Source organism: Taudactylus pleione, unplaced genomic scaffold, assembly GCF_031769625.1.
Source record: "Taudactylus pleione unplaced genomic scaffold, aTauple2 ptg000597l, whole genome shotgun sequence".
Lineage (NCBI taxonomy): Eukaryota > Metazoa > Chordata > Amphibia > Anura > Myobatrachidae > Taudactylus > Taudactylus pleione.
In genome coordinates, this window is record NW_028284999.1 from 1,577,192 (window position 1) to 1,595,519 (window position 18,328).

The 18,328-nt window shown below is 50.7% G+C and overlaps 1 protein-coding gene across 1 annotated transcript in view; it reads left to right on the forward strand.

Annotated features, from left to right (window-relative positions):
• RRM1 (ribonucleotide reductase catalytic subunit M1) overlaps positions 1-6,716 on the forward strand; it is a 36,789-nt gene extending 30,073 nt beyond the window's left edge. Inside the window, exons 9-19 of the mRNA XM_088453867.1 lie at positions 588-671; positions 1,456-1,617; positions 2,757-2,836; positions 2,958-3,159; positions 3,265-3,414; positions 3,563-3,784; positions 3,908-3,984; positions 4,205-4,340; positions 4,430-4,525; positions 4,722-4,910; positions 6,281-6,716. Coding sequence (XP_088309993.1) covers positions 588-671; positions 1,456-1,617; positions 2,757-2,836; positions 2,958-3,159; positions 3,265-3,414; positions 3,563-3,784; positions 3,908-3,984; positions 4,205-4,340; positions 4,430-4,525; positions 4,722-4,910; positions 6,281-6,469 — 1,587 coding nt within the window. The 3' untranslated portion in view covers positions 6,470-6,716. The remainder of the gene's footprint in view (positions 1-587; positions 672-1,455; positions 1,618-2,756; positions 2,837-2,957; positions 3,160-3,264; positions 3,415-3,562; positions 3,785-3,907; positions 3,985-4,204; positions 4,341-4,429; positions 4,526-4,721; positions 4,911-6,280) is intronic.
• Positions 6,717-18,328: the final 11,612 nt, after the last annotated feature.

Here is an 18,328-nt window from a genome sequence, read left to right on the forward strand (position 1 = left end):
ATATAGATAGTAATGTGTACACTGTGTGCTGTATGTAGATGGGAATGTGTACACTATGTGCTGTATGTAGCTGGTAATGTGTACACTGTGTGCTGTATGTAGATGGGAATGTGTACACTATGTGCTGTATGTAGATGGGAATGTGTACACTATGTGCTGTATGTAGATGGTAATGTGTACACTATGTGCTGTATGTAGATGGGAATGTGTACACTATGTGCTGTATGTAGATGGGAATGTGTACACTATGTGCTGTATGTAGATGGGAATGTGTACACTATGTGCTGTATGTAGATGGGAATGTGTACACTATGTGCTGTATGTAGATGGGAATGTGTACACTATGTGCTGTATGTAGATGGGAATGTGTACACTATGTGCTGTATATAGATGGGAATGTGTACACTATGTGCTGTATGTAGATGGTAATGTGTACACTGTGTGCTGTATATAGATGGGAATGTGTACACTGTGTGCTGTATATAGATGGTAGCGTGTACACTGTGCTGTATATAGATGGTAGTGTGTACACTGTGCTGTATGTGGTTTGCTCTGGAGACCACTAATCATTTCATCTTGATTTGTAGACAAACGGTAATTCCAATGGCCTCGTCCCAATGCTGCGTGTCTACAACAACACTGCTCGCTATGTGGATCAAGGAGGAAACAAGGTGTGTAGCGTTGTCCGCTGACACTGCCTTATACTGCAGGAGTGCCAAACAGCACGCGCATGATTGTGTGTGTTTATAGTCTTTAGTCTGCCTTTGTGGTGCGTTGTGTTTGTGTATAGTCTTTATTCTGTGTGTGTATATATAGTCTTTAGTATGTGCCTCTGCTGTGTGTGTGTGTATATAGTCTGTGCCCCTGTGGTGCAGTGTGTGTGTGTGTGTGTGTAGTCTTTAGCCTGTGCCTCTGTGGTGTGTGTGTGTGTGTGTAGTCTTTAGCCTGTGCCTCTGTGGTGCATTGTGTCTGTGTATAGTTTGTGCCTCTGTGTTGCATTGTGTGTGTATATAGACTGTGCCTCTGTGGTGCAGTGTGTGTGTGTGTGTGTGTGTATATTCTGTGCCTCTGTGGTGCAGTGTGTGTGTGTGTGTGTATATTCTGTGCCTCTGTGGTGCAGTGTGTGTGTGTGTGTGTGTATATATAGTCTGTGCCTCTGTGGTGCATTGTGTGTGTGTGTGTGTGTGTGTATATATAGTCTGTGCCTCTGTGGTGCATTGTGTGTGTGTATATTCTGTGGTGCGTTAGTCCTGGCTATCTCTGGATGGGTAGATCGGTCTATTGATCTCTGCTCTGAGGACACAATGATGTAACGTGTGTTAGTGTCTGTCTGTGGGACTCTCCTTCCTCACTGTGTCACCTATGACTCCATCCTTTGTCACTTCATGGGGCGGCTTAAATGCTCCCAGTCGTATGTTGCCTGACATGATTGGGGTTATGCCGGACTCGTTACAGAGACCCGGTGCCTTTGCCATTTACCTGGAGCCGTGGCACTACGACGTGTTCGACTTCCTGGACCTGAAGAAGAACACAGGAAAAGAGGAGCAGCGAGCAAGGGATCTCTTCTATGCCTTGTGGATCCCAGATCTCTTCATGGAACGCGTGGAATCTAATCAGGTGCGGAACACTGTGCTCTGTGTTATAGGAGAACTAACGGCCTAATTCTGCTTCCCCTGGGAGATGTTTAGGGAAATACAATTTCTGTCTATTTTACATGGAAATAGAAATTTTAGAGCTGAAATCGGGAGGATTAAAAATTAAAAACCATTCGCTGCTCTACTGATCACACACTGACCTTTCTGCTAGCCCCTGTTTGAGACCCTTATTTACATGGTGACCGGGATCTGGGTCTAATGCCACTGACGTGGTGACCGGGATCTGGGTCTAATGCCACTGACGTGGTGACCGGGATCTGGGTCTAATGCCACTGACGTGGTGACCGGGATCTGGGTCTAATGCCACTGACGTGGTGACCGGGATCTGGGTCTAATGCCACTGACGTGGTGACCGGGATCTGGGTCCCATGCCACTGACGTGGTGACCGGGATCTGGGTCCCATGCCACTGACGTGGTGACCGGGATCTGGGTCCCATGCCACTGACGTGGTGACCGGGATCTGGGTCCCATGCCACTGACGTGGTGACCGGGATCTGGGTCCCATGCCACTGACGTGGTGACCGGGATCTGGGTCCCATGCCACTGACGTGGTGACCGGGATCTGGGTCCCATGCCACTGACGTGGTGACCGGGATCTGGGTCCCATGCCACTGACGTGGTGACCGGGATCTGGGTCCCATGCCACTGACGTGGTGACCGGGATCTGGGTCCCATGCCACTGACGTGGTGACCGGGATCTGGGTCCCATGCCACTGACGTGGTGACCGGGATCTGGGTCCCATGCCACTGACGTGGTGACCGGGATCTGGGTCCCATGCCACTGACGTGGTGACCGGGATCTGGGTCCCATGCCACTGACGTGGTGACCGGGATCTGGGTCCCATGCCACTGACGTGGTGACCGGGATCTGGGTCCCATGCCACTGACGTGGTGACCGGGATCTGGGTCCCATGCCACTGACGTGGCATTTGGGGATTGACGTGGATCTCCCCCTACAGATTATTACATTACTTTGGGGCTATGATTTTGCACAGTACAACTCCTATTGCAGCAGAGTGAGACAGATAGCGATTCATACCCCTTCCCCCTAATACACACCCAGCATCCATGTGTCTCCTCTCCTGTGCCCCCTCTTACAGGACTGGTCTCTGATGTGTCCTCACGAGTGTCCAGGTCTGGAGGAAGTTTGGGGAGAGAAGTTTGAGGAGCTGTATGTAAGGTAGGTGCTTGTTCATACATCATACGGTTACTGTAACGTGTCCTTAGAGACTGGTGGTTTCTTTTTGCTGAGCAGGGAGTGGATCATGCACCAGTAACTACATGCGTGTTGTGTGCCGCAGGTATGAGAAGGAGGGGCGGGCGCGCAAGGTGGTGAAAGCCCAGCAGCTGTGGTACGCAGTCATCGAGTCTCAGACAGAAACTGGCACGCCGTACATGCTGTACAAGGACTCCTGTAACCGCAAGAGCAACCAGCAGAACCTGGGCACCATTAAGTGCAGCAATCTGTGTACGGAGATCGTGGAGTACTCCAGCCACGATGAGGTGGGTGCCATACACGTCGTCCTGTCAGGCCTCACGTTACACATCTGCGTCATGTAACGGTCGCTGCTGTACGTGGTGGTAATGTCTCGTGTGGTCCCCTCGCAGGTTGCGGTCTGTAACTTGGCCTCTCTCGCCCTGAATATGTATGTGACTGCTGAACGCACCTTTGACTTCAAGAAGCTGGCAGCTGTCACCAAGGTTGTGGTCCGAAACCTGAACAAAATAATAGAAATCAACTTCTACCCGGTTCCTGAGGTGAGCGCTCCACACCACACCCTGTACCCGGCAGCTCGCCCATCTTGCGTTCATGCCCAGGGATTGCGGCCAGTAGTCAGGCGGTCACTAACCATTGCACCGTTTTCCATCTGCTGAGAACGATGACCTCTTCTCTCTCTGTCCACAGGCCGAATACTCAAACAAGAGGCACCGCCCTATAGGAATCGGAGTGCAGGGTCTGGCCGATGCCTTTATCCTCATGAGATACCCGTTTGAGAGCCCCGAGGCTCAGTTACTGAACAAGCAGATCTTTGAGACCATTTATTACGCTGCCCTGGAGTCCAGCTGTGAGATGGCCAAAGAGCTTGGACCCTACGACACATATGAGGGGTCTCCTGTTAGCAAAGGGGTAAGGAGCAATGGTTCTTATTGGCGGAATAGTTACCAGCTCTCCTGATAGGAGCTTTATCAGTGTGGCTCCTACTCTCTGCCACCAATAACAGTGGGGATAAGTTTTGTACTGTCTCACCAGATCCTGCAACATGACATGTGGAACGTCACACCCACCGCGCTCTGTGACTGGACGTCGCTAAAAGAGAAGATTGCCAAGTGAGTATTGTTATTGGGTTATGTGACTGGAGACCACGTCTGAGTTGTGCGCTCCAAGAGTGTCATTCCTCTGTCCCATACACCCAGGCTCATTACAGCCTTCTGTCTGTGTCCAGCACAACTGGTACAATAACTGCTGGTGCAGTTAGATATTGTGCCCTCGCCTTCCCCCATAGTAGATGGTACTGAGTGTATATTACTGATTGTGTCCCTCTTGCAGATATGGTATTAGAAACAGCCTCCTCCTAGCACCAATGCCGACAGCCTCCACTGCACAGATACTGGGCAACAATGAGTCCATCGAACCTTACACCAGCAACATCTACACACGCAGAGTCCTGTCCGGGGAGTTCCAGGTAAGGCTGTGCTAGGTGTCTGGGGCCTGCAGCAGAATCCCACCGATAAACATTGTGTCCTGCATCTAAGTCCATGTTTCTCCGCTTAGATTGTGAATCCCCACCTGATGAAAGATCTGACGGAGAAAGGTCTGTGGGATGAAGAAATGAAGAATAAGATCATTGCTTGCAATGGCTCTGTCCAGGTACCTCCGTCCCCTTTTCATAACCTAATGCGTTTAATCCTTTGTATTTGGTTAATAAACTTCCATGACTATCTGTGTTACGGAACTGCCGGTAATTTGGGTAATCACCGTTTTATACTCATCTCCGCTTTTGTGTGTGATGAATCTGGCCATATTTGTTCTGCTGAACAGGATTAATTCCCCTGACTTCCCCCAGAATATCGAGGAGATCCCCGCAGACCTGAAAGAGCTCTACAAGACTGTCTGGGAAATTTCCCAGAAAACCATCATTCAGATGGCTGCTGACAGAGGCGCCTTCATTGACCAGAGTCAGTCTTTGAACATACACGTGGCGGAGCCCAACTACGGCAAGCTGACCAGTATGCACTTCTACGGCTGGAAGCAGGTGCGTCATGCGTAGGGATGATCGCAGTTAGACATTGTAAATGATTCATGTGGTGCATGTAGAGCCACTGCCTTGGAGGAACATCCAACTGGCCGATTTCCCAGTCTGGGGCAGTGAGCACTGTACAAGTTGTAGGGAAGGACTAGCCTGACATAGACATAAAACATCCAGCTGCACCTTCACTAGGAAACAGTAGCCCCATCCCACTGAGGAATGGTCGGAAGCTTTTCAATCCTAAACGCATAACTGAGTGGCAAACCCTTCACAATTGGAGCAGTGTGTTAATCGGGGTCTTGTTCCCATTACCGCATTTTTTATATGATGGATAGGCAGTGACGGGTTCCAGATTGCCAGTAGCCTAAGCATGAAGCGACCGTGCCGAATATCTGGTGATAGTTGCCAGCGATGATCCTGCAGATTAGATTGGTGGATAGTATATGGGAAAGATTCCTGGACTGCACACCCTGACTAATTGCAGGCACAGAAACATACAAATCTCCGGTGCACAACTCCAAATTATTAATAATATATAAATGCAATAACATTTTGCAATCAATAGAGGTTTTTAGCATAATCATGGCCAAGGTTATCGGCCTACCCACCATATCCAGGTAACGTCTTGAGGGTAGGTCCCTAACATACTAGGATTCAAATTCAGAGAGCAGGACACCCCCAAACTGGCCCAGCTAAGCCACCCCAGGGCAATGCCATAGTAAGAAAAGTGCAGTGTAAAGAGATAGGAGCAGCTACTGCTGCGTATAAAGAATGAAAATAAAAAAGTGAAGTACAATTATAATGAACAAACAGTGAAGGGTTAAAATGTGTTATAAAAGAAAAATGTGTTAAAATGCGGTGCCCTGAAACAGATCAACCAAAGCAATCCAGGAGGACCCACGTCCCAAAAATGAACCAAAGTTGCACTACAGTGGATAGATCTGGAAGGTTATTTGAGCATGATAACTGTTTCTACTGCACAGTCCATACGGTTCCACAGGATACCTTTGGGTATAGGCGATGGCTCTGCCGTCGGGCACCACACAGTTAATCTTTTAGTCCCAGGATGTGTGGTCCTATGGCACGGTTCCTAGAAAATTTGCAAAGTGTAGTCTGTATTAATTTTTGAGGACCCCCTGGGTGGCTGTGATAAGTCAGGGCTACCTGCATCGACCACACTCGGCACATTTGGGGTCTCCTGGTAAGTGATCCCTGTAGAATAGAGGGAATCTGATTTCTAAGTGATGGACATCTCTATCAGGCTGAGATTCCCTCGCAATAACCTGGCTTTCCTTAGTCTGTCGTTACTGTTGCACTAATGTAGTTGTTATTGGCCAGGACTTGCGACCCCTTTCTCACAAGACTTCTCTTGGCAGGGATTGAAGACCGGCATGTACTACCTCCGAACCCGGCCTGCTGCCAACCCCATCCAGTTTACATTAAACAAGGAGAAGCTAAAAGAAAACGTCACAAAAGAGGAGGCGGAAAAGGAGAAGGAGCGTAACAAAGCCGCCATGGTGTGTTCTCTGGAAAACCGCGACGAATGTCTAATGTGCGGATCGTAGGGGTGGTGCAACAAGCTGACTGGAGCGGCTGCTCCGAGGAACACAAACTGGATCAGAGGCTGGGAGTTGGGCCCGTTGCTGTACTGTCCGTGTATGGGGTCCTCCTACCTTCCTGTGAACACGCACTCGTAGTCTTTGTAGTCTCTGCGGTTGGGCTTGCAGTCGCCGTACATTTATCTGCAGGTCAGGAGCATTGCTACTGCTCCACCATTGTTCACTGTGCTAGAAATGAATTGTTTTCTACAAAGCAATGACTCCTGTGTCTGATCCTTGTATTGTGTTCTGGGAAGCTCCTCAGAGAAGTGGTGATCAGCCCCAATCACACCGGGGTTGTATAAATGTTTGTATCATCAGTGATCGCACTGAGCAAAAAAAATTGTGGGTCCTTCTCCACTGGTTTTGGGTCCCATCACATAAAATGGGGGGGTGAGGGCAGGAAGCATTTGGGGCAGTGCTGGGGGTAAAGGCAGGGAGAAGTTGGGGTAGAGCTGGAGCTAGAGTGGAGTAAGGGCAGGCAGAGCTAGGGGTAGGGAGGGGTAAGTACAGACAGTTGTTGTGACCGTGTTGGGGGGCAAGGAGGGGGGCAGGTAGTGCTGGGTGTAGCGAGGGGGCAATGGCAGATAGCTGGTGCTATACTGGGGAACAGTGGGGGTTAGGAGCAGATAGCTGGTGCAGTACTGGGGGGGGGGGGCAAGGAGGGTCAGGCAATCCTGTGGGTAGGGAGGGGACCAGGATAGCTGCCTGGGCAGTACTGAGGGGGTAGGGAGGGGGTAAGGGTAGACAGCACTTGGGGTAGTGGTTGCCTCCTTGCTTTTGCTGGGGTCACTGTTGCAGCTCCTGTGCAGTGTCCACCTCCTGGGTGCTCGGAGCTCGGCTGGCTGAAGGAGTGCAGGCTGCTAGAGGGGCACATCACCACCACCGACCACTGCTGCAGCCAAGGAAGAGATGCCCGATGCTGTGCAGACTGTGACTGACTCGTGGAGAGTGCGCTGGCAGGCAGGGGGGGGAAAGGGGAGGTGTCAGGACTCGCTGCCAGGCTCACCATTGGCTGGGGACAGGCTGCTATAGCGCGTATTTTGCGATTCCCTCTATCATGACAGCAGTGGCATCTCGGTGGTGCATGAGCAGATTTGGAATTTCATTGGGGTGTGGTTACGGGATGTGAAATGCGTAGGTCACTTAACGCTTAACAATGAGCTTGTTGATTGATGGACGTCCATTAGATTATACTACAGATCTTATTGATGCTCCTGTCAGCTTCCCACACAGGTCTAACGTGGTCACCCCCTTCCACCTCCCCCTCCCTTATGGTGCTGATGGGTCCTGCCCCCTTATTGGTGAAGTTCTGCTCCCTAGGGGGTGTAACGCCTGCGTTATATGCCCAGTGCTCTACTGCCCTCCATTTGCAGCGCCTAAATCATACATAAAAGACCTATAAATGTCTGACGTGTCTAAGGCAGGGGTGGGCCTCCGTGCATTACTGACGTACGCGGTATGACGGGCGCATTCTGCAGCATCATCATCTCTGCATTACTGACGTACGCGGTATGACGGGCGCATTCTGCAGCATCATCATCTCCGTGCATTACTGACGTACGCGGTATAACGGGCGCGTTCTACAGCATCATCATCTCCGTGCATTACTGACGTACGCGGTATAACGGGCGCGTTCTACAGCATCATCATCTCCATGCATTACTGACGTACGCGGTATAACGGGCGCGTTCTGCAGCAGCATCATCTCCGTGCATTACTGACGTACGTGGTATAACGGGCGCGTTCTACAGCAGCATCATCTCCGTGCATTACTGACGTACGCGGTATAACGGGCGCAGCTGCAGAGTAATAGGCTGCACATTGAGACCTGTGGAGCGAGCAGCCAGTGCTGCAGAACACATGAGAACTTTGCAGAGCCGGAGCCCAACAAGAGATGCAGCACACTGTGTGTTTCTCTAACACGGACTACAGTCTATTACTCAGGCCACGTCTATAAGCAGCCACCTCTTGTGAGATCATAATCAGACCACTCACTGTAACTTCTGCACCATCAGAGATCACAGAGGTGCTTTATTTCATTTCTGGTTGTGACATTGTTACAGCCTCAAACTGGTCACCAAGTAATTCCACTACTCGTCCTCCTCACACCTCGCAGCTGCCTGCACCTGTGATAATGTTACTCCTGATACTTCTCTAATGAGCCCCTCACAGTATCGGCCTGTGAGTTTATCAGTGTAATGTTTGGCTCTGTGCTGTCAGCGATCTGGTCTGCTCGCCGGTCCGTCCTATGCCTCGCCCCTGTCCATCCTGGTATCACCTAGCCAACTAATGTATGAAAAACGCTCCCTTTTATTATATGTGTATTAATTGCAATTTGTAAGATCTATATCAAAACATTGTTGCCCGTTCCTAAACAAATGCCAGGGGGCCTGTCCATACGGCAAAGTACACCCTCCTATTCCTCACCAGTGTCTGTCGCAGTCACTTCAATGAGCGATCCTGGCTGCTAAGTTCCGCTCTTCTCTACCCACCTGATAGGGATTAAGCTCAAGGTCTTCCAACTTTTGGTGGGTACAAAAGTTTGTGGAGACTTTATGATCCACTTGCACCAAACGCATGTGATCGCTGCCCAGTGGAGAGAGACCACTTTGCACTGTATCGGTGTCTCTGTAATCCCCTCTCACTTTCCCATGGTGGGGTGGCTTTAGGTGAACAGTATTTAGCCCACACTTCACCTTTGACTCCATGTACGGCTCCAGCCTGTCTGCTAAAGCAGGATTTTGCATCTGTCTGCATATAGAGACAACAGCCAGGAATAGTAACAGTGGGTGTGTGACCCTATCTGACCCCCACCATTTAAGAATGGACCTAAAACACACAAATACCTGGTACAACAATACAATGATAGCGATGCTAAACATAGTTTGGATGGATGAGTAGGGATAGTCCATAGGCCTGTACCCCTATTGTTCTGTGTCCTGAGAAGCCCATCTTGTCACACTCCTTTTGATGACAGCGGGCAGTATATGTAATAGTGCCAATGCCTCACTCAGTATCTCTGATTGTGAAAGAGATGAGATCTATTATAGAAACGCCCACTTTCAGCATCCTTGCACGTTGTAACACCGCTGCCCATACTTAAGACGCCACCATCAGCGCACCATTGACTCTTGGACCAGCCCTATGGCAGGTACTGTGTCACTGTCTGACCATGGGCTCCTGAGGTTCAGGAGTTGTTCAGTCATTCAGTACCGGGGGTAAATTATATAACTGCCCCGCGATCACTGTATGCTGCAGTAGCATCTATTCCCTGCCTATAGAACACTCAGCCTAAAGTTATTGCCGATCTGCTTTAATCCTAGAGACTCATATTATTTCTGTCCTAGAACACTCAGCCCAAAGTTATTGCTGACCTGATATAATTTTAGAGACTCTAAAAGTTGACTCTCTATTTGCACAAACATTTATTCATTTTTGCGGTTTGAACTGACTTATCCTTACAGGTCTATTCAAGACACATACGTTTTTCATAAGAGGTCAGTGTTATACTGTCAGCCTTAATTTCTGCCCACCTGACGTCATCTCGTTGACCTAAAATATACACAGACACAATTCATTATGACTGCCTACACATATTAATTCCACTTATACAATTTATCACCACAGAGCGCTTTCCCCCTCTTGTTTTTTGTATTTATGCTGCAGTAACTGCTGCTCCGTCCATGGGGAAGTGCTCACAAACCAGCACCATGGAAGGTCTGAGACACTATACAACCTTACAATGAGCAGCCCGCACAGGGCCAGGCATACAGGCAGTGTATAAAACATGGAAATAAGGGGGTTCCTGCACATCTCCTTAAATACTCTGTGCTGTGAGTATTACACTTATATCTAGGGCTGCAGCTTCTATTCTGCCCACCTCAAAACTGGGAACAGCTGCCAGGAGGCTCAATAGATAGCTGGCCGAATACAGAATAACCTGATCCAATGGCTCGGTACTAAGATGCTTCTAAGGAGCCTTTGTCCTACTTTACACACGTCATTTCCAATGCACTTTACAGTTTTGTTATATGCATCTAATGCACATTGCTATTATATTGTGCCGAGTGCACCAGGAATAGATTGGCTTGCGGGCTTGTAGATGGCGAATGCTGGGTAATAGGTGGGTGTAATCGCACAGCGGACCAGAGAGGTCACTGAAAGGTTGAAGGTGCAAATACCCTTTCTACTTCAGGGTCCATAGGGGGTCCACAGGGTTGACCTTGGGGTTATAGCTGGAACAGGATCCATGGGCACCACACAGTTAAGCTTTTAGCTCCCAGGATGCACTTGGGTCCTCCTCTATACCCCGCCCCCGAGCCACAGGCACCTCAGTGTAAGCTGGTGCCCGGCCGGAGTCGGTCACCGCGCAGGGGGGCTGCAGGAGCAGCCCCCAGAAGCTTTTTATTTTAAGTTAGATTTTATTTATTTTTAATCTCTTTACTACAGACGGCAGCGAAGGGCTGTCTGTACAGATGCCCACGCTGCCGCTCTGATCCCCGACTGGCGCCGCGACGCCAGTACTGATCTGGGGATCGCGGCGGGAGGGCAGAGTCCGTACTAGCCGGACTCTGTCTACCTCCCAGGACTGCTGCCGGAGTCGCCGGGGATTCAGGTAAGCCGCGCGTCGCTGGCTAGCGGCGGCGCGCGGAATGCCTTAAATGCAGTCCTTTAGCCTCCGGTCCGGGGGACAGACCGGAGGCTGCTGGCAGTGGCGGCGGGCCCCCCCCATAACCCGTGGGACCACTAGACCACCAGGGATAAAGGGGCAAGCGGGAAGCCAGCATCTCTGGGGTTATGGCCAGCCAGGGGAGGAAGCCTTCCCTGTTCAGCGGCTCCTCCCCTCAGCTCAGCGCGCCTTTCAGCCTGCATGTCTAGCGTCCCTGAGCTGCAGTTACACGGCCACTCCTCCTCTGAGGTCTCCAGCGGCCATTTTCCCAGTGGCAGCGCAGATCTCAGGGAGCACGCGGAATGGTCCCCCTGTGTACCTCTCCCCTGATTAAGGACAGCGTACACAGCACTATAGCCCTCCCAGACACTGAATCTGGGCAGGTTGATTGTAGTGTAAAGGTGCAGTGAGTATATCTTCCTGCATGGTATGTGACTTTTGCTAGTGCTGTCTGTCTGTGCTTATTTTCCGCTTACTGTCAGCTTATACCTATCCCTTTACTTCTCCTACAAGCCCTACAGGTGTGTGGGGGAGGGGCGTTTCTACTGACCTCACTTATATAGATCACGTATTTGTGAGGTCCGTCACATACAGTTGTGTGCTACTCAGTGCCATATTGTGGGCTGTTGTTCAGCACACCGGTGAGTGCGTTTTACTTCTACCCTGGTGCCAGATATATAATATTTCTACTTCAGGGTCCATAGGGGGTCCACAGGGTTGACCTTGGGGTATAGGTTGGGAACCAAATCCGGGCACCACGCAGTTAAAGCTTTTAGCTCCCAGGATGCACTTGGGTCCACTCTCCCTATAACCCCACCCCCAGCCAGAGGCACCTCAGTTTAAGTTGTGCCCGGCCGGAGTCGGGTCACCGTTTAGTGCAGTGGGGAGCTGATTAGCAGCCCCTAAGCTTTATTTTTTTCTAAAGGACAGAGTTTTTTATTTTTCCTTTGGATTCTTCAGAGCGGCAGCGTCAGACTGTCCATAGGACGTCTAAGCTGCCGCTCCGTCACCCCGCTGGCGCTGAGACGCCAGTACAGATCTGGGGATCTCAGCGGGACCCCAGAGTCTGTACTAGCCGGACTCTGCGGGCGCCCAGGACTGCTGCCGGATTCACGGGGAGCAGGTAAGGCGCGGGTCACCGCTTGCGGTGATCCGCGCATTTGAAATGCAGTCCTGTGCCTCCGGTCTCTGGGGACAGACCGGAGGCGCCGGCAGTGGCGGCGGGCCCCCCATACCCCGTGTGTCCACTAGACCACCAGGGACTTAGTGTTCGGTGCAGGGAGCCGGCGTCCCGGGGGTTAATAGCCGGCCAGGGGAGACAGCCTTCCCTGTTATTGCGGCTCCTCCCCTCAGCTCAGCGCGCCTTTCAGTATCCATAGTCTGGCGTCGCTGAGCTGCTTCCTCCGCGGGCCACGCTTCTTCTGAGGTCTCCAGCGGCCATTTTCTCTGTGGTGCAGCAGAAATCTCTGGAGATGGCAGTGAGTCCAGTCCCCCTGCGTACCTCACCATTAGGTCAGTGTACACAGCGCTGTAGCCTTCCCAGACACTGAATCTGGGTAAGTTGCATGCAGTGTAATAGTGCAGTATATTATATGACATGTTTATGTATATATGTGTATATCTGCATTGTATGTGACTTATGCTAGTGCTGACTGTACTTTATTCTCTCACCTGTCAGTGTATATCTATCCCTTTCCTTATCTGCCCTAATACAGCTGTACTTGGGGTGGTTCTGAGACCTCACATTTATATACTTGTTAATATTTGTGAGGTTTGTCACATACTGTTGCGTGCTGCACGTTGCCATATTTTGAGTGGAACTGTGTGTTGCATACGCTGAAAATGGGTCCCTGCAGCTAATTTTTAGTTTCAGTCAGGACCAGTATAGCGCTGCTTGATCACAAGGCTTGGTCAGATATGTCTGACCAGGAGATAGAGCGTTATACTGCACCCATTTTTACTATCCTGCAAGCCATGTGCTGCAGGTGTTAGTGCGGAGGATTTAACTCTTAAAGGGTTCTGTATGTGGCGTCATCGGGTGCCGATCCCTTTCACGACCCCCTTGGGCTGTTTGTTTTCTCGGGATCCTCTTAATTGCGGATCGCCGGGCGGGCCCCATTGTTGTACCTCACTTGGGGTTACTTCACCATACTGCCCTTTTCATCTCAGGGTATCTCGCAGTTTCTTGCACTCTTCCCCTGTGACACAGACTACCGCTCCCTACAGGGGTTTTTTCGAGTATATGAATTCCCCCTGGTGCCACAATAGTCTGTCATGCCCCTTGCAGGGATTACCACAACAGCCACCCTGGGTGGAAGTCGTTTTTCTATGAAACGCAAATTGGCGTGGTTGACGCCCTGTGGTTACTTCCCACTTGGCTCTACCGTGAACTGGATACTGTTTTGGGCTCTTTCCCTCTTACACGGGGGGGAAGCCTATCTCAAGTATTATTATCCCTGCTTTCGGGCTGGTAGCAGGTCCATTCTGGTTAGAGTGAATGTTGACCTGCACCTGTATCATACACCCTCAGTATTACGTGCATTCTGGGTCCCTGTTGCTGACTAGCGGGTGGATCGCAGGGCGGGACTCTGGCTGTTGCCAGATATGAGGTATTACAACAGTGTTTGGTCTCCTGTCCCAAATTCCCTGAGGGTCATCATGAGCCCCTCCTGGGGTGGATGGGCGTGTTACTCGTCGGATTACAGACGTTACTACGCATCCCATTCCTGCGTGGTCGGATTCTTCTGATCCGTAGGTGGTAACTCTGCCTGAAATCAGTATACTCGCTTTCAGGGGTTGTTAACCAACCATGCTATAGCCATGGTAGGATGGGTAATACTATTGCATACTGAGCTGATGTATTTGTAATGTTTTTCCCCTCCAACACGTCTGGGGTTCAAGTGTATTTGGTCGCTCACGTAATATATGCAGTTGTCATAGGTGGACATGCCTATATTGGATACCAGCTCCAAACTTTCAGAGTTCCGGCTGCGACGGTATCCTCCGTAATACCCTATGGCTGCGCTCTGGGAATGCAGAGGTGCAGATACCATCTATAGGGTATATCTGACCTTGACAGTGGCAGTACAAATTTCCCGCCGTCAGCTATGCTCACTACGGGGCCTCAGACTATTAAGTCTTTTTGTCCTCTGGGTCAGCCTAAAGGTCTGTTTTTTCATAGACTGTCGGCCTTTACAAGGGCTGACATATCCAGTTCCGAGCAGGCCTGGACTGCCAGCCGATCCTGCTTCTGAACCAACGGATATATCGTCAGCCTGACGAGACAGGCCTACCACTGGGAGATGGCGATTTCTCAGTTTGCCCGGTACTAGTGTCTAGTTGCCGCGGCTACGTGGGTAGGAGGGTACGCCCTCTCTTTGCTCAGGCGGCCTATTTCCATGTGATGGTACGCAGGCCCTTATTCGGAACAGGGCCTTACAAATCCAGAAAGCTATACAGTTGTTGCGGTAAGCGGAGCTAATTGGGCCATCCCCACTTTCTCAGCGAGGGACTGGTTGTTCTGCTTTCTTTCTGGTGCGGTGGCTGAATGGTCCTCTTTGGCCTATTCTCTGTCTCAATTCCCCGAACCAGTTCCTAAAGCTACCTGGGTTCAGGAAGCAATCCCTATGCTCCATCATACTATGTTTGGAACCCGGGGACTTTATGGTATCACTGGATATACAGGACGCGTGCCTACGGGTACTTACAGAGACCTTACCTCAGCATGGACTGAGGTTTGCTGTATCACAGCACTTACGATTTTTCGGGCTCTGCCTGTTGGGACTGATCTCAGCCCCACAGGGGTTTACCAGCATTTGGGATTTTCTGACAGTTCTTCTGTTCAGTATATCCCAATGCTCCTGTACCTGGATGGCCTCCTGCTCTTAGCAGGATCACCGGGGTACTTTACAGCCGGGTCTGGTTGACTGTGGGTTCTTCAGGGTGCAGACGTTTAATCAAGGGGAAAAAAGTCCTCCCTGCATCCCTCTCTGGGTATTCTTCACCTAGGAGCCCTGCTGGATTCTCAAAATCTGAGAATTCTTCTGGCTTAAGACGGCATCTCCACTCTTCCATTAGGAGTACATGGATGTCTGCGCAGTCGCCATATGTCTTTACACTCTGGGATGCATGGTCCACTATTCAGTGTCTGCCTTTGGAAGGGTGGAATGGGCTCAGTTCCATTCCAGGCCTTTCCATAATTGGCTTATCTACAGATGGAACGAGTTTTTTCTGTCGGATCACTGTTCAAACGATGATGCTCTCCCCGGAGGCAAGTCGGTCCCTTTTCGGGTGACTATGGCCATCTCGTCCAGGGTATTCTTTGCTAAGGACAGTGTCTGGTTCGCATCCATTTCAGTGCAATTGGATGTCTGTCGATTCCACCCTGTCAATTAACTTGTTGGAACTTTAGCCTGTCTTGGGCTTCACTCTGGCATAGCCCTTGTTTCCAGGTGAACCTGAAAAAGTTCAGTCCGACAGGGTCAGAACAGTGGCTTCCTTTTTAGCAATACTGTTCGTTGGGTGGCAATGTCAGGTATGTCATACATTCGGGAATTGTCTGAGGGTCTCCTCCCGACCATCTCGACAGTGTTCATTTCGGGTGCTCTCCATTGGGAAGCGGGAGTCCTCAGCCGTTACGACGTGCATCCCGGGGACTAGTCTCTTCCCCAAGAGAGGTTTCATCTCCTGGTGAGCAGGGGGGGGGGCCCTCCTGAGGTGACACTCATGGCCTTCTGACTCTATCACACTATGGTGTTACAGTCCAACTCTGGGGATTCTGAAGCAACCTTCAGTGACTCTTTGTCGGTGAAGGGGTTCTTCCAATTTGCGTACCTGTGTTCTCCAGTCTCCATTCTTCCTCGAGGGAAGTGTTTCAATAGAGACAGAGATGCTTTCCTGCTGGTGGCTCCTGATTGCCCCAGATGTCAGGGGTACTTGGTTTTTCGGAGTCTCTCCATCGATACTCCATTCCTGATGCTTCGCTACCCAGACCTGTTGTCTCAGGGTCCTGGGGTTTGCCTTGGACCTGGGTCGTTTGTCTTTGACTACGTCCCTATAGTGGTCTTACGGCTTCCATGGCGTTGTCATCGTTGGAATGATTGGAGCACATGGATCAGCTTTTGCTGGGACCTACCACAATCTGTGGCAGCCATAATTCTTATGGTATTATACCTATCAATACGATCCTCTGGTGTCCAGGATTTCCAGATTTTCTGGCATTCCTTCCGGCTGGCTTGGGTTTCTCCCTCGGCCTGGCCTTCCTGACAGTGCAGATCTCTACACTGTCAGTATGATTAGGTTATGGAATTGCTCCGCTCTGATATCCAGTTCATCCTTTGGAGTGTTCTCTGGATTATGCCTCCATTTGTCCTCCCTAGGGTCTCCTTGGGAGTTAGTAGTGGTTCTTCGTTAACTCCGGGGAAAGTTAATGGAACCGCTGGTTGTAATAGCCATTACATGGTCTATTGCTTTGGCTTTCTCTCTTTCTATCAGGGAGTTTATATCAACCAGGTGAGTGTCGGAATTGGGAGCGTTCTCATGTGGCTCCCTCTTCTGGAGGGCATCTTGTTAGGGTGTGAGTTGCTCTCACCCTGTGTTTCTTCTTAGTGATTTTCAGGTTCCATATTATTCTGGAACTTATGGTGCGGCCATTCAGTCCCCAGTCCTCTCGGCTGGTGTGGCCTCATTGACTGTGGTCCGGCCTCTGTGGATTTATGTGATCCATTCAAGTTCCTGACGGAAATCGGACTCCTTATTGGTGGTCTGAGATTTCTGGTTTTAACAGGAAAGGATGGCCGGCCTATGGCCATATGTTGGCTGGACGGCCTCGTATGTCTTCTTCAGGGGCCTACCCATGGGTAGGCCTTTCTGTTGTTGCTGCTTGTTTTTTTTTTTTTTTTCTCGGGCCATGTAACCCTCGTGGGTGGCTCGCGGTGGCACCTTGGCTGGTTTGCCTTGCTAGGTGGCCACCTGGTCTTCTGTCTACACCTTTTTAAGGTTCTAGGCATTGTTTTCCTTTGCCTCTCAGGATGCTTCCTTTTTGGCGGCGGATTCTCCTCTCAGCACAGGAGCGTCCCCTCCCTTGGTTGAACTGCTTTGGGACATCCCCAAGGTCAACCCTGTGGACCCCCTATGGACCCTGAAGTAGAAAACAAGAGATATGGTAAGAACTTACCTTTGTTATCTCTGTTTCTACGAAGTCCATAGGGTCCACAGGGCGCCCGCCCTGACGCACCTGGCTTCAAATGGGCTGTGTGACTGGTCACCGGTTTTCCGTCTCCCATTTCTGTGAGTATGGTTATCGAGTGTTCCAGTTTTCTCTCTTTTTTTCTCCTCCTCCGGCCTTTGGCTACTTACAAACTGAGGTGCCTCTGGCTGGGGGTGGGGTTATAGGGAGAGTGGACCCAAGTGCATCCTGGGAGCTAAAAGCTTTAACTGCGTGGTGCCCGGATTTGGTTCCCAACCTATACCCCAAGGTCAACCCTGTGGACCCTATGGACTTCGTAGAAACAGAGATAACAAAGGTAAGTTCTTACCATATCTCTTGTTATTCTGTCATGTCAGACGAGGAGGTTGAGCGCTCAGTGGCTCCGGTGTTGGCCTCCTGCAGACGCTGTTCTGCAGGAGTAGATAGGGAGGATTTGTCACAGGATGGCCTGTGTAGTCGATGCCAGGTGGCTCCTGGCCCATCCAGACCTTCTCTGGCGCAGGAACCACCGTGGGCGATGTTTTCTCAAGTGCTGGTGTCTATTGCGGACCGTCTGTCGGTCCCGACTGCTCTCCCTACTAGGGCGGTGCCCCAGCCGACCATCCCCCATTCCCCGGGTGTCCCGCAGTTATTGCGGAGTCCTCCTGGGTCTCAATCAGTTGGTCCCTATGCGGGGTTGCCTATGTATATACAGGCTTCCCCTGTGCCGCAGCAGCCTGTGGTACCTTTTCAGGCCCCTATGGCGACGCCTCCACCATGGGTGGATGTGCTCTCCAACTCCGTGCAAAATTTGGCGGCCGCTTCCTCGGCTTTTCAGTCAATGTTGCAGACTGACATGCCTTCTAGGATTTCTAAACGCCCACTCATGACACGGGCTGCTCAGGTATCGGACTCAGAGGGTTCCTCAGATGATGGGGAGGTCCCTGATGACACTGACTCAGACGCC